We start from the raw sequence: 13,738 nt of genomic DNA, 5'->3' as shown, positions 1-13,738 counted from the left end.
CTTAGCCATCCATGTTTCCTGGGGTTTGTTTCTTTCCTCCCAACACAACTAGAGGTTCCTTCTTTTCTAGGCAACAAGTCGAGCCACGGAGTTTACGGCCCATGACTTCTAAAGAAGCTCCCAAATTTCAGAACTTTACAAAATCAATTTTTGAAAGTCTTATATATAACCATGATTAGTAAAAACCCCAAACATTTTATCGTGCAGAGAAAAGACTATTGTAAATAGCTATTGTATAAAGGTATGGAACCTAATTTGGGTTTTTAAAAAAACAACTGCTTGCTAAATTTGTAGTCTTCTTATCAGAAATGATTGGTCAGCCCAGCTGGCATGGCTCAGTGGTTGTGTTGACCTATGAACCAGGAGGTGATGGTTTGATTACTGGTCAGGGCACACGGACAGATTGTGGGCTCAATACCCAGTGTGGGGTGTGCAGGAGGCCCCCAATAAATGATTCTCTCTCATCATTGATGTTTCTCTCTCTCTCTCTCTCTCTCTCTCTCTCTCTCTCTCTCTCTCTCTCTCTCTCTATTTTTTTCTGAAATATTTTTTTCTGAAATTAAAAAAATATATATATTTTTTATTTACTTCAGACCTTCCTGTCTGAAGTAAATAAAAATATATTTAAAAAACAAAAAAGAAATGATTGGTTAGACTATAAAGCTTATAATTTTTTTATCTACAAGAAACAGGATGCGTCTTTCTCTCATGTAACCTCAACAGAGTCCTCAGATTGCTGTAATCTGGATTGCTGTAATAGGATAGAGCTCAAAAATAATAATTGTACCTTAACAACAGCCCCACTCCATCTGTACCGTTTAAGAGTCTGGGATAGCCTGCCCTTTTCTCTGTGTCATGTACTCGGACACAAGCTTAAGAAGCAGCAGCGTAATGACCAGTGCCAGCTGTTCCGAGTAAGAGCAAGGGAACGGTTGCTATGAAACCTATCGTCGACTCGGTCATGAGAAGCAGCTTGTCATACTTTAGCCAGGGCCCCTCCAGGACTCCTGCAAGATGTTGCTATAAACCTCACCCTCTGGGAACATTTGCTCTGCATAAAACAGTGCCAGCTCACCAGGCATCCCCTGTGAGAATCAATCGCTCACTTCCTGCTGCGATGACAGATCAATAACACCATTTCCTAGACTTCACCTCCCTCCCTGGGTAAAGCTGCCACCCTTCCTCACAGAACACAGCGTGGGGACCTCTCTGGCCACACTGCCATCCTCGCCGGCTGCCTTGATGCTGGTGGCACTAACTTTTCTGCAATTCCTTCTACCTGGCCTCAAGAAAGTACAGTTCATTCTCCTTCTCACAGCAGTGATGTGCTATGAAGACCCCATGAACAGTGAATTGGCAAACACTAACCATCACTCCCAGAAGAGATACAGGGTTAGCGTCCTATGAACTCTTGGGGGGGAGGGGGGGGAATGACATTTTGGCCAACTGATTTTGTTTGGTGTGTTTCTGTTGAAAGTCATCCTATTTTATAGACATTTTCAATTCATTAGCATGGACCTTGCGGCCAACAGCACTGTCACTCATGCCTGAGCAAAGCTCAGCAGCCACACGTATGTTCTCCAGAAGGCACATCTCAGCCTTCCTGCACTTCGGAGCACTAGGCAGCAATTCAACATGGCTCTTGGGGACCATCGTAACCAGGGAATCACCAACAAAAAGCACAAAAATGAGAAAGTGTGGCATCAAACAGACCACTGGAGGCACCCTATTTATGGCAGGAGAGCTGAGACAGGGAGGCGAGTGCCTTTTCCGACCTCAGCCTGGAATGTGTGTGGGGGTCTCCCATTTTCCAGCATCTTGTGTATGTCTGCAGGACCACGAAAGCACCACAAGTATTGAGTTGGGGGTTACAAACAACTTTTATAGAGTAGCTGAGTTTGCACATACAGACTGCGTGTAGAATAATGCAGGCTGACTGCATGTGGGGGACTCACCTGAATCCCAATTTCTTGTTTGCTTTCAGTATGGGCTTCTCAATGCATATGGATTTTTTAGCACACTCCTTTCCCTAATTCAATGTAATAAAAGAACTGAGAATTCCAGTTTTTCCTTTGGCAACAGGGTCAATGCGCCTAATTGTCTTTTGTTTTTGTTTTTTTAAAATCCCTTTGCCTTTCACTGCCTGTGTAAAATGCAATGGCAACATAGGACTAAGAAATTCATTTTCTCCTCAGTGTGTTCTTCTCTGAAATATGGAAATACGCTCCTCCTTCTATGTGGAGTGTTTAAAAGCTGACAAATATTCAAGAAGTGATTTAGTATTTTTATGCGAGGATATCATATTTGCTTACACATATTCTAAATTCCACAGCCGTCTAGTCATGGCAAAAAGCAAGGACAGCGAGAACAACCCCAAACCTGTGATTTACTACATGGACTCTCACAAGGATGTGCCTGAACAACCCGCAGCCATGTGGAGTCTCCAGTGTGGAGACACCCAAACTGGAAGGCAGTCCTCCAAGCTACCCAAGTGGAATAGGAGCACTGGGGCTATCTAGTGATTGGTTCTTTATCAGCTTGTCTTACTTAATTGATTCATAATAAATGAAAGAAAATTAAAAGTGAGAAATATTAAGGGGCTATATAAGGCCAGTGACAAATGAAAAAGTATAGACTGTCTGAAAGAAAACTCCATGAATTCAAATAAAAGAGGAAAAATTTTAACAAAATTCAGATTGTGTATATAGATACACCCGAGACGAACATACAGCTCACTCAACTGTTTCATCAGCATTAATGTAGCTTTTGAAAAAGAGAAATGAGTTAACCCCTTGTACCTTACAGATAATGTAAATAATCAAAAATAATTTTTAAAAAATATATATTTTTATTGACTTCAGAGAAAAAGGGAGAGGGAGGGATGAAGGGAGGGAGAGATAGATAGAGAGAGAGAGAGAGAGAGAGCAATGATGAATGAGAATCATTGATTAGCTGCCTCCTGCATGCCCCACACTGGGGATGGAGCCTGCAACCTGGGCATGTGCCCTGACCAGGAATTGAACTGTGACCTCCTGGTTCATAGGTCGATGCTCAACCACTGAGCCACCTCAGTCGAGCTATCATCAATAACTTTAATCGACATACTAGTCACAGAGCATTGTGAAATTACCCCTTTTAAGAATGAGTGCATGGGATGGTTAAAAATGCAGAAATGGGACTTTAAAAAGATAAGATCATAAACATATTTTGTATGCCTCATTAGTGAACAAACAGTATGCAGATAGCAGGCATACTTTTTAATCTATCTCATTTTCTCTGAAGAAATCAAGATTCTCAGGGAGTTTTGAGCCTCTCAGTTTCCTGAGTGCTGGTGAACCTCCACTTCCCATCTGTGTGAGTGAGGTTTACTGTGTTGACTGACTTTACGAAGGAGAAACATAAGAGGAACCAACAGGCACAAGACTAAATGGCATCAGGAATAATAAAAGCTCAGGGCCATAAACATTTTATAAAGTTACTATTCCAATAAGGAAGCTTCATGTAAAAATGTTCCATTGTTTGGAAAGGGGGGTTACAGGAGTGAGGCAAAGAGAGTATGTTTACCGAACACCTAACATGTATTGGGATTTATTTATGCTAGCATTTAATTTTCACAGCCTTATGCAAAAGTTTTATTTTCATGTTCCAAAAGAAATAAGAGGTGGAGCCCTAGCTAGTGTGGCTCAGTAGGCAGAGCATCAGCCTGCGGACTGAAGGGTCCCAGGTTCGATTTCAGTCCAGGGCACACGCCCAGGTTGCAGGCTCCATCCCCAGTAGGGGGGCATGCAGGAGGCAGCCTATTAGTGATTCTCTCTCATCATTGATATTTCTATCTCTCTCTCTCTCTCCCTTCCTCTCTGAAATCAATGAAATACACTAAAAAGAAAGAAAGAAAGAAAGAAAGAAAGAAAGAAAGAAAGAAAGAAAGAAAGAAAGAAAGAAAGAAGAGGTGGAAATTAGAGGTTGGGGGCGGGGTGAAGTTTAGTAACATGTCAGGGTCATTAATCAACTAACAGAAATCAGGTCTGCCTGATCCAAACCCCCCTCTCTCCGCTACCATAGAAAGAGGGAAGACCAGACGCAAAAGGCAAGAGCTATGTTACTTTCTGAGCCAAAGCTTCCTCGCTTGTAAAAATGGAGATAGTAATAGCACTGACCTCACAGAGTTGTGAGAATGAATTGAGATACTGTACACACTGCTGGAACATAGGGAAGTTTAATAAAGGATACCTAATCCTGTTGTTCTTCTTTCTTACACCAGTTTTTCAAATTGCTAAGAAAGCATCTCTCTGCTAAGTCTGGTAGATATTCAATAATGCCCATATACCAAAAAAAAAAAAAAAAAAAAAAAAAGGAAGTTAAGTGTGGTCTATAGTAACACATCATCATATTACACTAAGGTAATTTGTGGACTACTACGAAGATATTTCCTACAAACCTTTAGAAGTCTTATTAACTGGGCACCTATCGAATGGGATGGGGCTGATTAAATGGGACTACTTTGTATACAATGGAAATTTTAAAATGCTAGCACAGTATTTTTTAATATTCGTGTTTATGTATGTTGGCCTTGATCTATATATAATACATAGTTACTTTCCCAAAACACCAAGTATATATTCCATTCAAGTAACTTCTGCCTTGGCTAAGAGGGAAAACATGCTCAGTTGGGCTGTTAGTAAGCCTCAGGATGAACATAATCTAATTTGTCCTTTGTCTAGGTTAAGAAAGTTAAAATATTGCATTTCAAGCCCTGGGCAGTTTGGCTCAGTGGTTAGAATGTTGATCTGTGGACCAAAGGGTTTTGGGTTCAATTCCAAAAGGCATATACTTTGATTGTGGTTTCATCCCCAGCCCCAGCCAATGTTTCTTCCTCTCTCCCTCCCTCTCTCTTTCTTTCTCTTTCTCTCCTCTCCCAACCTCCCTTCCACTCGAAGAATCAATGAAAAAATAATGACCTCTAGTGTGATTTTATTTTTATTTGTTTCTTTTTTAAAACATATTTTTATTGATTTCAGAGAGGAAGGGAGAGGGAGAGATAGAAAAATCAATGATGAGAGAGAATCATTGATCGGCTGCCTTCTGCACACCCTCTATTGGGGATCGAGCCCACAACTTGGGCATCTCTTGACTGGAATTGAACATGCGACCTTTGAGTCCACAAGTTGATGCTCTATCCACTGACCCAAAAATGGCTAGGGCTCTAGTGTGGATTTTAAAAAGTATCACTAGATCCAGTCCAGCCTCGTGTGTTCTGAACTCTAAAGAGCAGAATAAAAGTGAAATCTTTGACAGTTTTATGTTGTTCAGCTAATGTGCCACAGTTGATGATAAAGACAGAACAGGTTTAGTCTACTTGGCCCCCGTCCTCTAAGCTTCTCCTTTGAGACAGCTGAGATGTCCACAATTGCACTGGGTCTTGAAAGGGTAGGTAAACAACAGAACACAGAATTCCTGGGTCAATGTTTGGGAGACACGCATATTCAATGAAATTAGAAGTATTGTTTTCCACTCATATGCACTCAGGTTAACAGCAAAAGAACATGAAGACATTATTATTGTTGTTAGTGGATCTGATTTTCTTTCCCGTCAGATCACTGTGTCATTTCCAACGTGATTTCTAAAGGAAACGGACAGCACTTACATTGTACAATGTGTGAGATCAAGAGGGCAGCGCTGGTGTCGTTACACGTCAGCCTGCCCTGAGCCAGGTCCTGCTTCACTTGCAGAGCAAACAGGTACCTGCAAACAGAGAGACACAGGCATTAGAAACGTGGAGATGAGCTATGGACGGCGGGAAAGGTCGGCATCTAAGTCATGCTCACCGCTGGCAACCTGTCCACACCGTGAGCAACCAAAAAAAAAACAAAAAAAAAAAACAAGGAAAAGCAAGTCCGCAAGGCTGAAATTAATTCTGAGGCCTCTGACTGCCCTGTGAATACACACAGCTCCCTGAAGGCCTGGGAGACACATACCGTAATCCTGTCACGCAGTGAGTAATACGTTTCATTTTATATGGAGAGAAGCAGCGGTTACATATAGGTCCACGATTACTTACCCACCCTATATAGTTTTGCAGGGTAAGAGAAACAATTAACTTTTTTTTTTTTTACATTTTTTTATTAAATTATTATCTGTGTACATATTTTAACATTGCCCCCCCCATACATTCCCTCCCTCCCGAGAGTTTTGTGTTCATTGGTTGTACTTATATGCATGTATACAAGTCCTTCAGTTGATCTATTATCTCCCCCAGATTACCCTATCTGCTGTAATTTGACAGTCTGCTTATTGCTTTACTGTCTCTATATCTATCTTTTGGTTAATCAGTTTATAAGGTTCTTTATTATCCATAAATGAGTGAGGTCATGTGGTATTTCTCATTCATTGACTGGCTTATTTCACTCAGCATAGTAGATGTACCATGTTTTTTGATCCAATCATCTGCTGACGGGCACCTAGGCTGTTTCCAAAATCTAGCTATTGTAGATTGTGCTGCTATGAACATAGGGGTGCGTATATCCTTTCTGATTGGTGTTTCTAGTTTCTTGGGATATATTCCTAGGAGTGGGATTACTGGGTCAAATGGGAGTTCCATTTTCAGTTTTTTGAGGAAACTCCACACTGTTCTCCACAGTGGTTGCACCAGTCTACATTCCCACCAGCAGTGCACCAGGGTTCCTTTTTCTCCGCAACCTCGCCAACACTTGTCATTTGTTGATTTGTTGATCATGGCCATTCTGACAGGTGTGAGATGGTACCGCATTGTTGTTTTGATTTGCATCTCTCGGATAATTAGTGACTTTGAGCATGTTTTCATGTGCCTTTTGGCCATCCTTCTGTCTTCTTTTGAAAATATTCTATTTAGGTCCATTCCATTTTTTAATTGGATCATTCATCTTCCTTTTATTTAGTTGTATAAGCTGTCTGTAGATGTTGGAGATTAAACCTTTATCAGTGGTAACATTTGCAAATATGTTCTCCCACACAGTTGGCTTTCTTGTTGTTTTGTTGATGGTTTCTTTTGCTGTAAAAAAGCTTTTTATTTTGATGTAGTCCATTTGTTTATTTTCTCTTTAGCTTCCATCGCCCTAGGGGCAGTATCAATGAAGAAGTTCTTTTGGCATATGTCTGAGATTTTGCTGCCTGTGGATGCTTCTAGTATTTTTATGGTTTCCCGTCTGATGTTTAAGTCCTGTATCCATTTTGAGTTTATTTTTGTGTATGGTGTAAGTTGGTGATCTAGTTTCATTCTTTTGCATGTATCTGTCCAATTTTCCCAACATCATTTATTGAAGAGACTGTCTTGACTCCATTGTATATTCATGCCTCCTTTGTCAAATATTAATTGAGCATAGTGATTTGGGTTGATATCTGGGTTCTCGATTCGATTCCATTGATCTATATGTATGTTCTTATGCCAGTACCAGGCTGTTTTGAGAACAGTGGCTTTGTAATACAGCTTGAGGTCTGGTATTGAGATCCCTCCTACTTTACTCTTCTTTCTCAGGATTGCTGTGGCACAATTAACTTTTTTTTCACAGAACAATATCTAAAAATGGCTTTATGGCTCAGACAGTAACAGTAGTCCATTAGGGTTAGTTAAAAGCTTTGTGACGGGAATGGAAAGATAAGGGTGTCTTTTTTGCAGTGTAATATTCACTTAGACACTTCCATAAGGTTCAGCTCTCAGATGCATAAATAAATCAATTTACTTGGAAATTCTCTTCTTTATATTGTAGGATAAAGCAAGTAAACACTTTTGGCAAAAGGCATTTATAAAACAACGACATTACGGGGAAACAGTGAAAGTTAAAATTGGTTGGAAAATATCAGTAGGAACTCAGAACTTTTCAGAAAAGACATTTAGTAGTTTTGCCCACTGCCTAGAAACAGTGTCATCTCAGAAGTAACTCTTACCAACCAAACCAAGTTCTGGCTCCCACCCAATTACCCCTTGGAAGGACACAGAGAAATATAGATTCCAGGCTGGGGTAGGGAAAGGTGCAAAATGAGGGCCTTTGGGGACAGTCTCGTGTGGGCTCGAGGTGGCAGCGGGTCTGAAAGATCCCACACGTGGTTATGCAGGAAGACCTTGTCACCCTAAGTGCGCTGACTCTTTCTGTTGAAGGCCCTGGTAACACGAGAACGACTTTCCTGGGCGCTGATTTCCGGATGACAGCTGTAAGCCGAGCGTGCTGGCTGCAATGCTGACTTTAGAGACTCAGCAACAACCTTTCGTCCTACAATCTGGAGCCATTCCAACCAAATTCATGAGCTAAAGGCGAAGGTGTTCTCAGCAGACATTAAATAAATGAAACCAGCAAACACAAGGAAAATGCTCAAAAGGGCCCAGCTGGTGTTGCTCAGTGGTTGAGCTTTGACCTATGAACCAGGAGGTCACAGTTTGATTTCAGATCAGGGCACATGCCCAAGTTGCAAGCGTGATCCCCAGTGTGGGGCATGCAGCAGGCAGCCGATCCATGATTCTCTTTCTCTTTCCCTCTCCCTTCCTCTCTGAAATCAATTAAAAAAATATATATTTTTAAAAAGCACTCAAGAGGAAATGGACTAGCTTAGGATGGGAGGAGGAAGGAGATGATGGTGGCAGAAATAGTCAAGAAGGGCTTTACAATGATAAGATATGTACACATATAATAATAAAAAATTAAAAAATAAATTTAAAAAAAGGGCTTTAAAAAAAAAAAAAAAAAAAAAAAAAGAAGGGCTTTGCTCCCTGGAACTGAAAAATCACACCCATCGATGCCTGGCTTAATTTTTATTACTTATTTTCTTAAATATATTTTTATTGATTTCAGAGAGGAAGAGAGAGGGAAAGAGAGACAGAAACATCAATGAGGAGAGAGAATCACCTATCGCCCACTAGGAATAGAGCCCACAACTGGGGTATGTGCCCTTGACTGGAATCAAACCCGGGACCCTCCAGTTCGCAGGCCGGACTCTATCCATTGAGCCAAACCAGCGAGGGCAGGATGCCTGGTTTTATGCATGTCCATTTCCATTTATTTCATTGGGGAAGTCTGACTCTTTTTCCTCTTCGGTGTCATGTCCAATTTCTCTGCCAGCCTAAGAAACACCCTTCAGCAGACCTTGCCCAGCAGCGAGTTCCGATGGGGTCTCTCACCTACACAAACGCAGTCGAGTGGGAATTAGATTTGACTGACGATGGGATACCCAGTGAGAAGAGTGCCTACATGCATTAGCATCAGAAAAGTGACTCCTCAGAGCTCTGCGATGAGAAAGCCTGGTGAGTTTTTTCCAAGGAGCTTGCCCTCGCTATTAAAACTGCACCTGAGAGTCGGTGATTTTCCCTCTTTTGTCCATAGGTTAGAGTAGGGGTGTCGAACTCAATCAGAGAAGGGGCCAAAATCTAAAATCCAGCCTAAATCGCGGGCCGAATGGTTTACTGAACAGTCATAAACTGTCATTGTGATGGAAACGCAGCGGAGTGCAGTGATGACAGCGCGGTGCGGGCCACATTGCAAGGCCTGGCGGGACGGATTTGGCCGGCGGGCCTTGTGTTTGACACATGTGGGTTAGAGTTTCACCTCGAGTGCAGTCCAAGAAATAGACAGGTACTCAGCTTCCTGTTGAACCGCAAAGTGCAATGTCATCTCCCATCTGGGTAAATGGGGAGCACGGGGCTAGAGTCCCTTGGCGCTGGCTGAACTATACAGTCTGCAGGCCAGTTTCCGTCTCTCTTTCCCACACATCCTATGTCTAAATTATCACAGACCATGCAGACCTTCTCCTAAGCCCCTCTATAGCATCTGCTATAGAAAAGTCCCTGGAATCTCAATGGTTACATCCTTCCATTTTTGGGGAGTGTGGGACTCAGCATATTGGATCTGGAGGTCCTCTTCTGGTTATACCTCGTGGCAAAGTGGAAAGGGATGAAGAGCTCCTAAGTTTCATAGCAATTGTATTCACCCTTGGACCCAAAGAATTCTCTCTTCAGGGAAGATTTTTTTTTTTAAATGTCAGTTAACAGCGGGAGCCAGACAACAAACACCCAAACCCACTGCATCCAGCTAAGCTGTGTCACCTGGGGGAGCTGCCAGACTGGCCACAGCAGCTGGCAAGACACTGGGCGCACTTGGCCTGAGGGTAACCAGTTGCATGAAATTTTATAACAAGGGCCCAAATGGAAGAAAATGCCAAACCTCTAAAGGCAATGAGTCATAAAAATTGAAAAGATGCAAAAACTCATTGCAAAGTAGAAGAGGGAGGAAACGTGTGTGTGTGTGTGTGGGGGGGGGGGGCAGGGGGCAGGGGGGAATGGATTCATGCTGCCAGGTTCCAAAGCAGGACAGAACCCCAGTGGGACTCCAGAGGAAAATGCGCACTGCTGACCAACAGCTGGCCTCGCCCATAGACTTATTTCAATATTGTGAGCTTGGAGCAAGGCATGCTTCCATGACAGGAAGGCTGGCCTGGGAAACGGAGACACAGTAGCCCCAATAAGGACATCACATGAAGACTTGCCATCGGCCCCTCTGTCTTGTGCAGTGGGACGTAGTAGCTCCAGCTGCCCCTCTACTTCAGCGTCCTGGCTTCTGCAGTTCCCAGCCTCCTCTACCCGCTTCATCGATAGGAGGATTGTAAGTGGAGCCAAACAAGCAGGGGTGACTCGTTCAGAAACACAACTCCTTCTTCACCTCTCGCTGGAATCCAGGTACCCAATGCCCTTCCTGCTGCATCCATGTGATGTCGAGTAGGTGTCTCAGACACAGCCCTGCAGAAGCAAGCTCCTACCGTAACTCTCTTAGCTCCCAAGCCTCTGTTTCCCTCCACCCTTTCCACTTACTCATTCCCAACACTCAGCCAGTTGCTTCAGTCAAATCTAAGACTTTCTTCCGTCTCTATCCCCAACATGCCACCCAGATGGATGGACCCCCACCTCCAGCAAGGACTGCACATGCAGCCACACATCTCCATTTCCACTTCTACCGCCTCCTCTGCCACCATCGCCTCGGCCTGGATGATGGCAATCGCTTCCTCATGGGATTCCCTGCTGTCATCCTCCCCAGAACATCCACTAGTGGCAACTAGTCTTTCAACAGGAAGTACATTCGGGCCTCTGTCCCGCCTCACTGCACTTCGCCCTCACTGTTCCTGCCACGCGGAGCACGTTTCTGATGGACACCTGTCACTTGTTCCTGCCTTGGGCACTGCCTCCTTGGAAAGGTCTCCCTCCAGAAATGACTGACAGAAATCCTCGTTATTTCCTCAGAGAGGCACCCCAGACTAACCAATCTAAAGTCGTCACCCAGTCACTACCTTCTATGCCATCATTCTACTTCAATGACCTAAATAAAGAGCCCTACCGCTATCCGATTTTGTTGTTGTTTATTTAATAGTTTTGTCTGTTCCCACGAGAGGCAGACTTGTTTTTCCATCACTACATCCCCAGTGCCTAGAACAATGCTTGCACACGGTGCACACACTTCATAAATCCTTTTGACTGAGTATCTTCATCCCTTTCATAAATGACGGTCAGCCACCCAAGACATTGTGCTCTGTATCAGGAATGAGAGGATGAGAAAGATGCCATGGCCTTGGTCTGAAGCAGTTACGTCTGAAAGGGCAGTGTGGCAAGAATTTGGCCGGCCAGACTAGTGTACTCCAAGGGAGTATTCTGGAAAGGGAGGCATTTTAGCTTCACGTGTTCCACTGAATTCTCATCTCCTTTAGAAACCCACGCGTTTGCCACAGATTTTATATATATATATATATATAAATATATGTATTTAAATATATTTTATTGATTTTTTACAGAGAGGAAGAGAGAGGGATAGAGAGTTAGAAACATCGATGAAAGAGAAACATCGATTAGCTGCCTCTTGCACAACCCCTACTGGGGATGTGCCTGCAACCAAGGTACATGCCCTTGACCAGAATCGAACCTGGGACCCTTCAGTCCGCAGGCCGACACTCTATCCATTGAGCCAAACCGGTTTTGGCTGTCACAAATTATAAAGTCAGTGGCATTAATGATGATGATGTCAATGATGGTGATGATAATGGTTACCAACCATTTGATGTGTATTAATGCTCGTCCTAAAAACAACCACAGCCAGGCCAGCCTTACAGTCACACTGACACAAAGGAACTGAGACAGGTGCAGAGGGGCCAAGCAACCAGTCAGCCACGCAGCTAACAAAGGCAGGACTGACGCCGAAGCAAGTCCCAACCAAGGCTCACGCTTCTCCCACTTGGCCAAGCTGCCAGAGAAACCGACCACAGTTCCTGTCCACCCACCCAGGACAGCAATGAAGAGAAACTCTGAGGTAACATCTTGGTTTCCCAGGCGGGATTCACTTTCCCAAACCATAGTGCGGTAAGATGGATAAAGAGGGGAAACATGGCAGTACCAGGGTTAAATCTGATCCACTGCTTCACTGCTCGGCCTTTTGGCTAAGGTCAAGTGTAGAAACCAGGCTTTAGGGAAAACGTGGTACTTGCTTGCCCCCATGTTTGTAAGCATAACTAAAAAGCGGGTGGGGGGCAGGGGTGGGGGATCAAACTGTGAAGCACAGAGTGGATGCTGGTTAAGCAGACCTTGAGAAAATGTTCATCAAATGGACGTGGAACATGAACTTCCGTGTCTCCTCAGCACCCCATATAACAAACAGCCAAACCACTCACCTTGTGAGTTCTTCTTGGAGTTGCGTGTGGTCAGGTGGAAAGAATTTCACCACAAACCTAACAACAACATGCTTTGGCCCTAAAGAAGGAGAAAAGAAAAAAAAAAAAAAAAGCAGTTATTGATTTTCTGTTTCAAATGCATTTAAGGAAAAGATTTTCTGAGTTATATTATATACCAAATAACGAGACTCATTCCAAGTAGCCAAGAGTATACCCTAGCCACTGAACAACTAAATCACACTTTCACACTGTGAAGAAAACAAATATCTGTTTTGTGTGGTTTTTGTTATTTTTTTAATGTTTTTATTTAAATTTGTTTTTAGAGGGAGAGGGAGAGGGACTGGCTGCCTCCTGCACACCCCTACTGGGGATCGAGCTGGGAACCTGGGCATGTGCCCTGACCGGGAATTGAACCAGTGACCTCTTGGTTCCTGGGTCGAAGCTCAACCACTGGGCCACACCGGCTGAGACTTGTGCTGTTGTTTTTAAACTGTGACAAAGGTATCACATGGAGGTTTTAGACTTTTTCTCTGGAGACTTCAGTTGTACCCATGTTTGAAAGGCATTTTTCTCTTTAAAAAATTGTGCCTAATTAGCTAGTTTCGTCCAAGTGCAAGTTTTAGATCATTTTAAAAGGAGATAATGAAAATGTAAATTAGTCATGTAATTTATTGTTTTCAACTATCTACAAGGCAGAGCTGTTAATGTGTTCATCAAATATGTATATAGCACCTACATGCCAAAAGCTCTCCTGAGGTGCGGAGACAAACCTCAACCAGACCAGGCCCTGCCCCGCCACAGTCAGCCCAAGCCTGTTAAGCACCTTATAAACCATATCGGTGAGTTCAGACAAAATCAGGAAGCAGATCTGGAAGGGATGGTCAGGGAGAGATGATGAAGGAGATGAATACATTCTGTTTTTAGAATTAAAACAGAACAGGTTACAAAATAAAATAATAATTTGTAATCTGAGACTGTTGGATGTATAAGCTACAATACAAGGGCAATCGTATGGGTTCTGCGGTTTGGACTGACAGCAGTGAGTTTACGTTCCATGAGATAATAAGAT

At 43.1% G+C, this 13,738-nt stretch overlaps 1 protein-coding gene across 4 annotated transcripts in view; it reads right to left on the bottom strand.

The window, feature by feature from the left end:
- The window catches only part of FARP1 (FERM, ARH/RhoGEF and pleckstrin domain protein 1), a 282,854-nt gene that overhangs the window by 66,258 nt on the left and 202,858 nt on the right, over positions 1–13,738 (bottom strand). For all 4 annotated transcript variants that reach the window (XM_045588750.1, XM_045588749.1, XM_036456564.2 and 1 more), the window contains 2 exons: positions 12,670–12,748; positions 5,645–5,742 (listed from right to left, as the gene is read on the bottom strand). In XM_045588750.1, coding sequence (XP_045444706.1) covers positions 5,645–5,742; positions 12,670–12,748 — 177 coding nt within the window. The remainder of the gene's footprint in view (positions 1–5,644; positions 5,743–12,669; positions 12,749–13,738) is intronic.

The sequence above is a fragment of the Pipistrellus kuhlii genome, unplaced genomic scaffold (assembly GCF_014108245.1).
Source record: "Pipistrellus kuhlii isolate mPipKuh1 unplaced genomic scaffold, mPipKuh1.p scaffold_m20_p_3, whole genome shotgun sequence".
Lineage (NCBI taxonomy): Eukaryota > Metazoa > Chordata > Mammalia > Chiroptera > Vespertilionidae > Pipistrellus > Pipistrellus kuhlii.
This window is presented reverse-complemented; position numbering and strand designations above follow the sequence as displayed.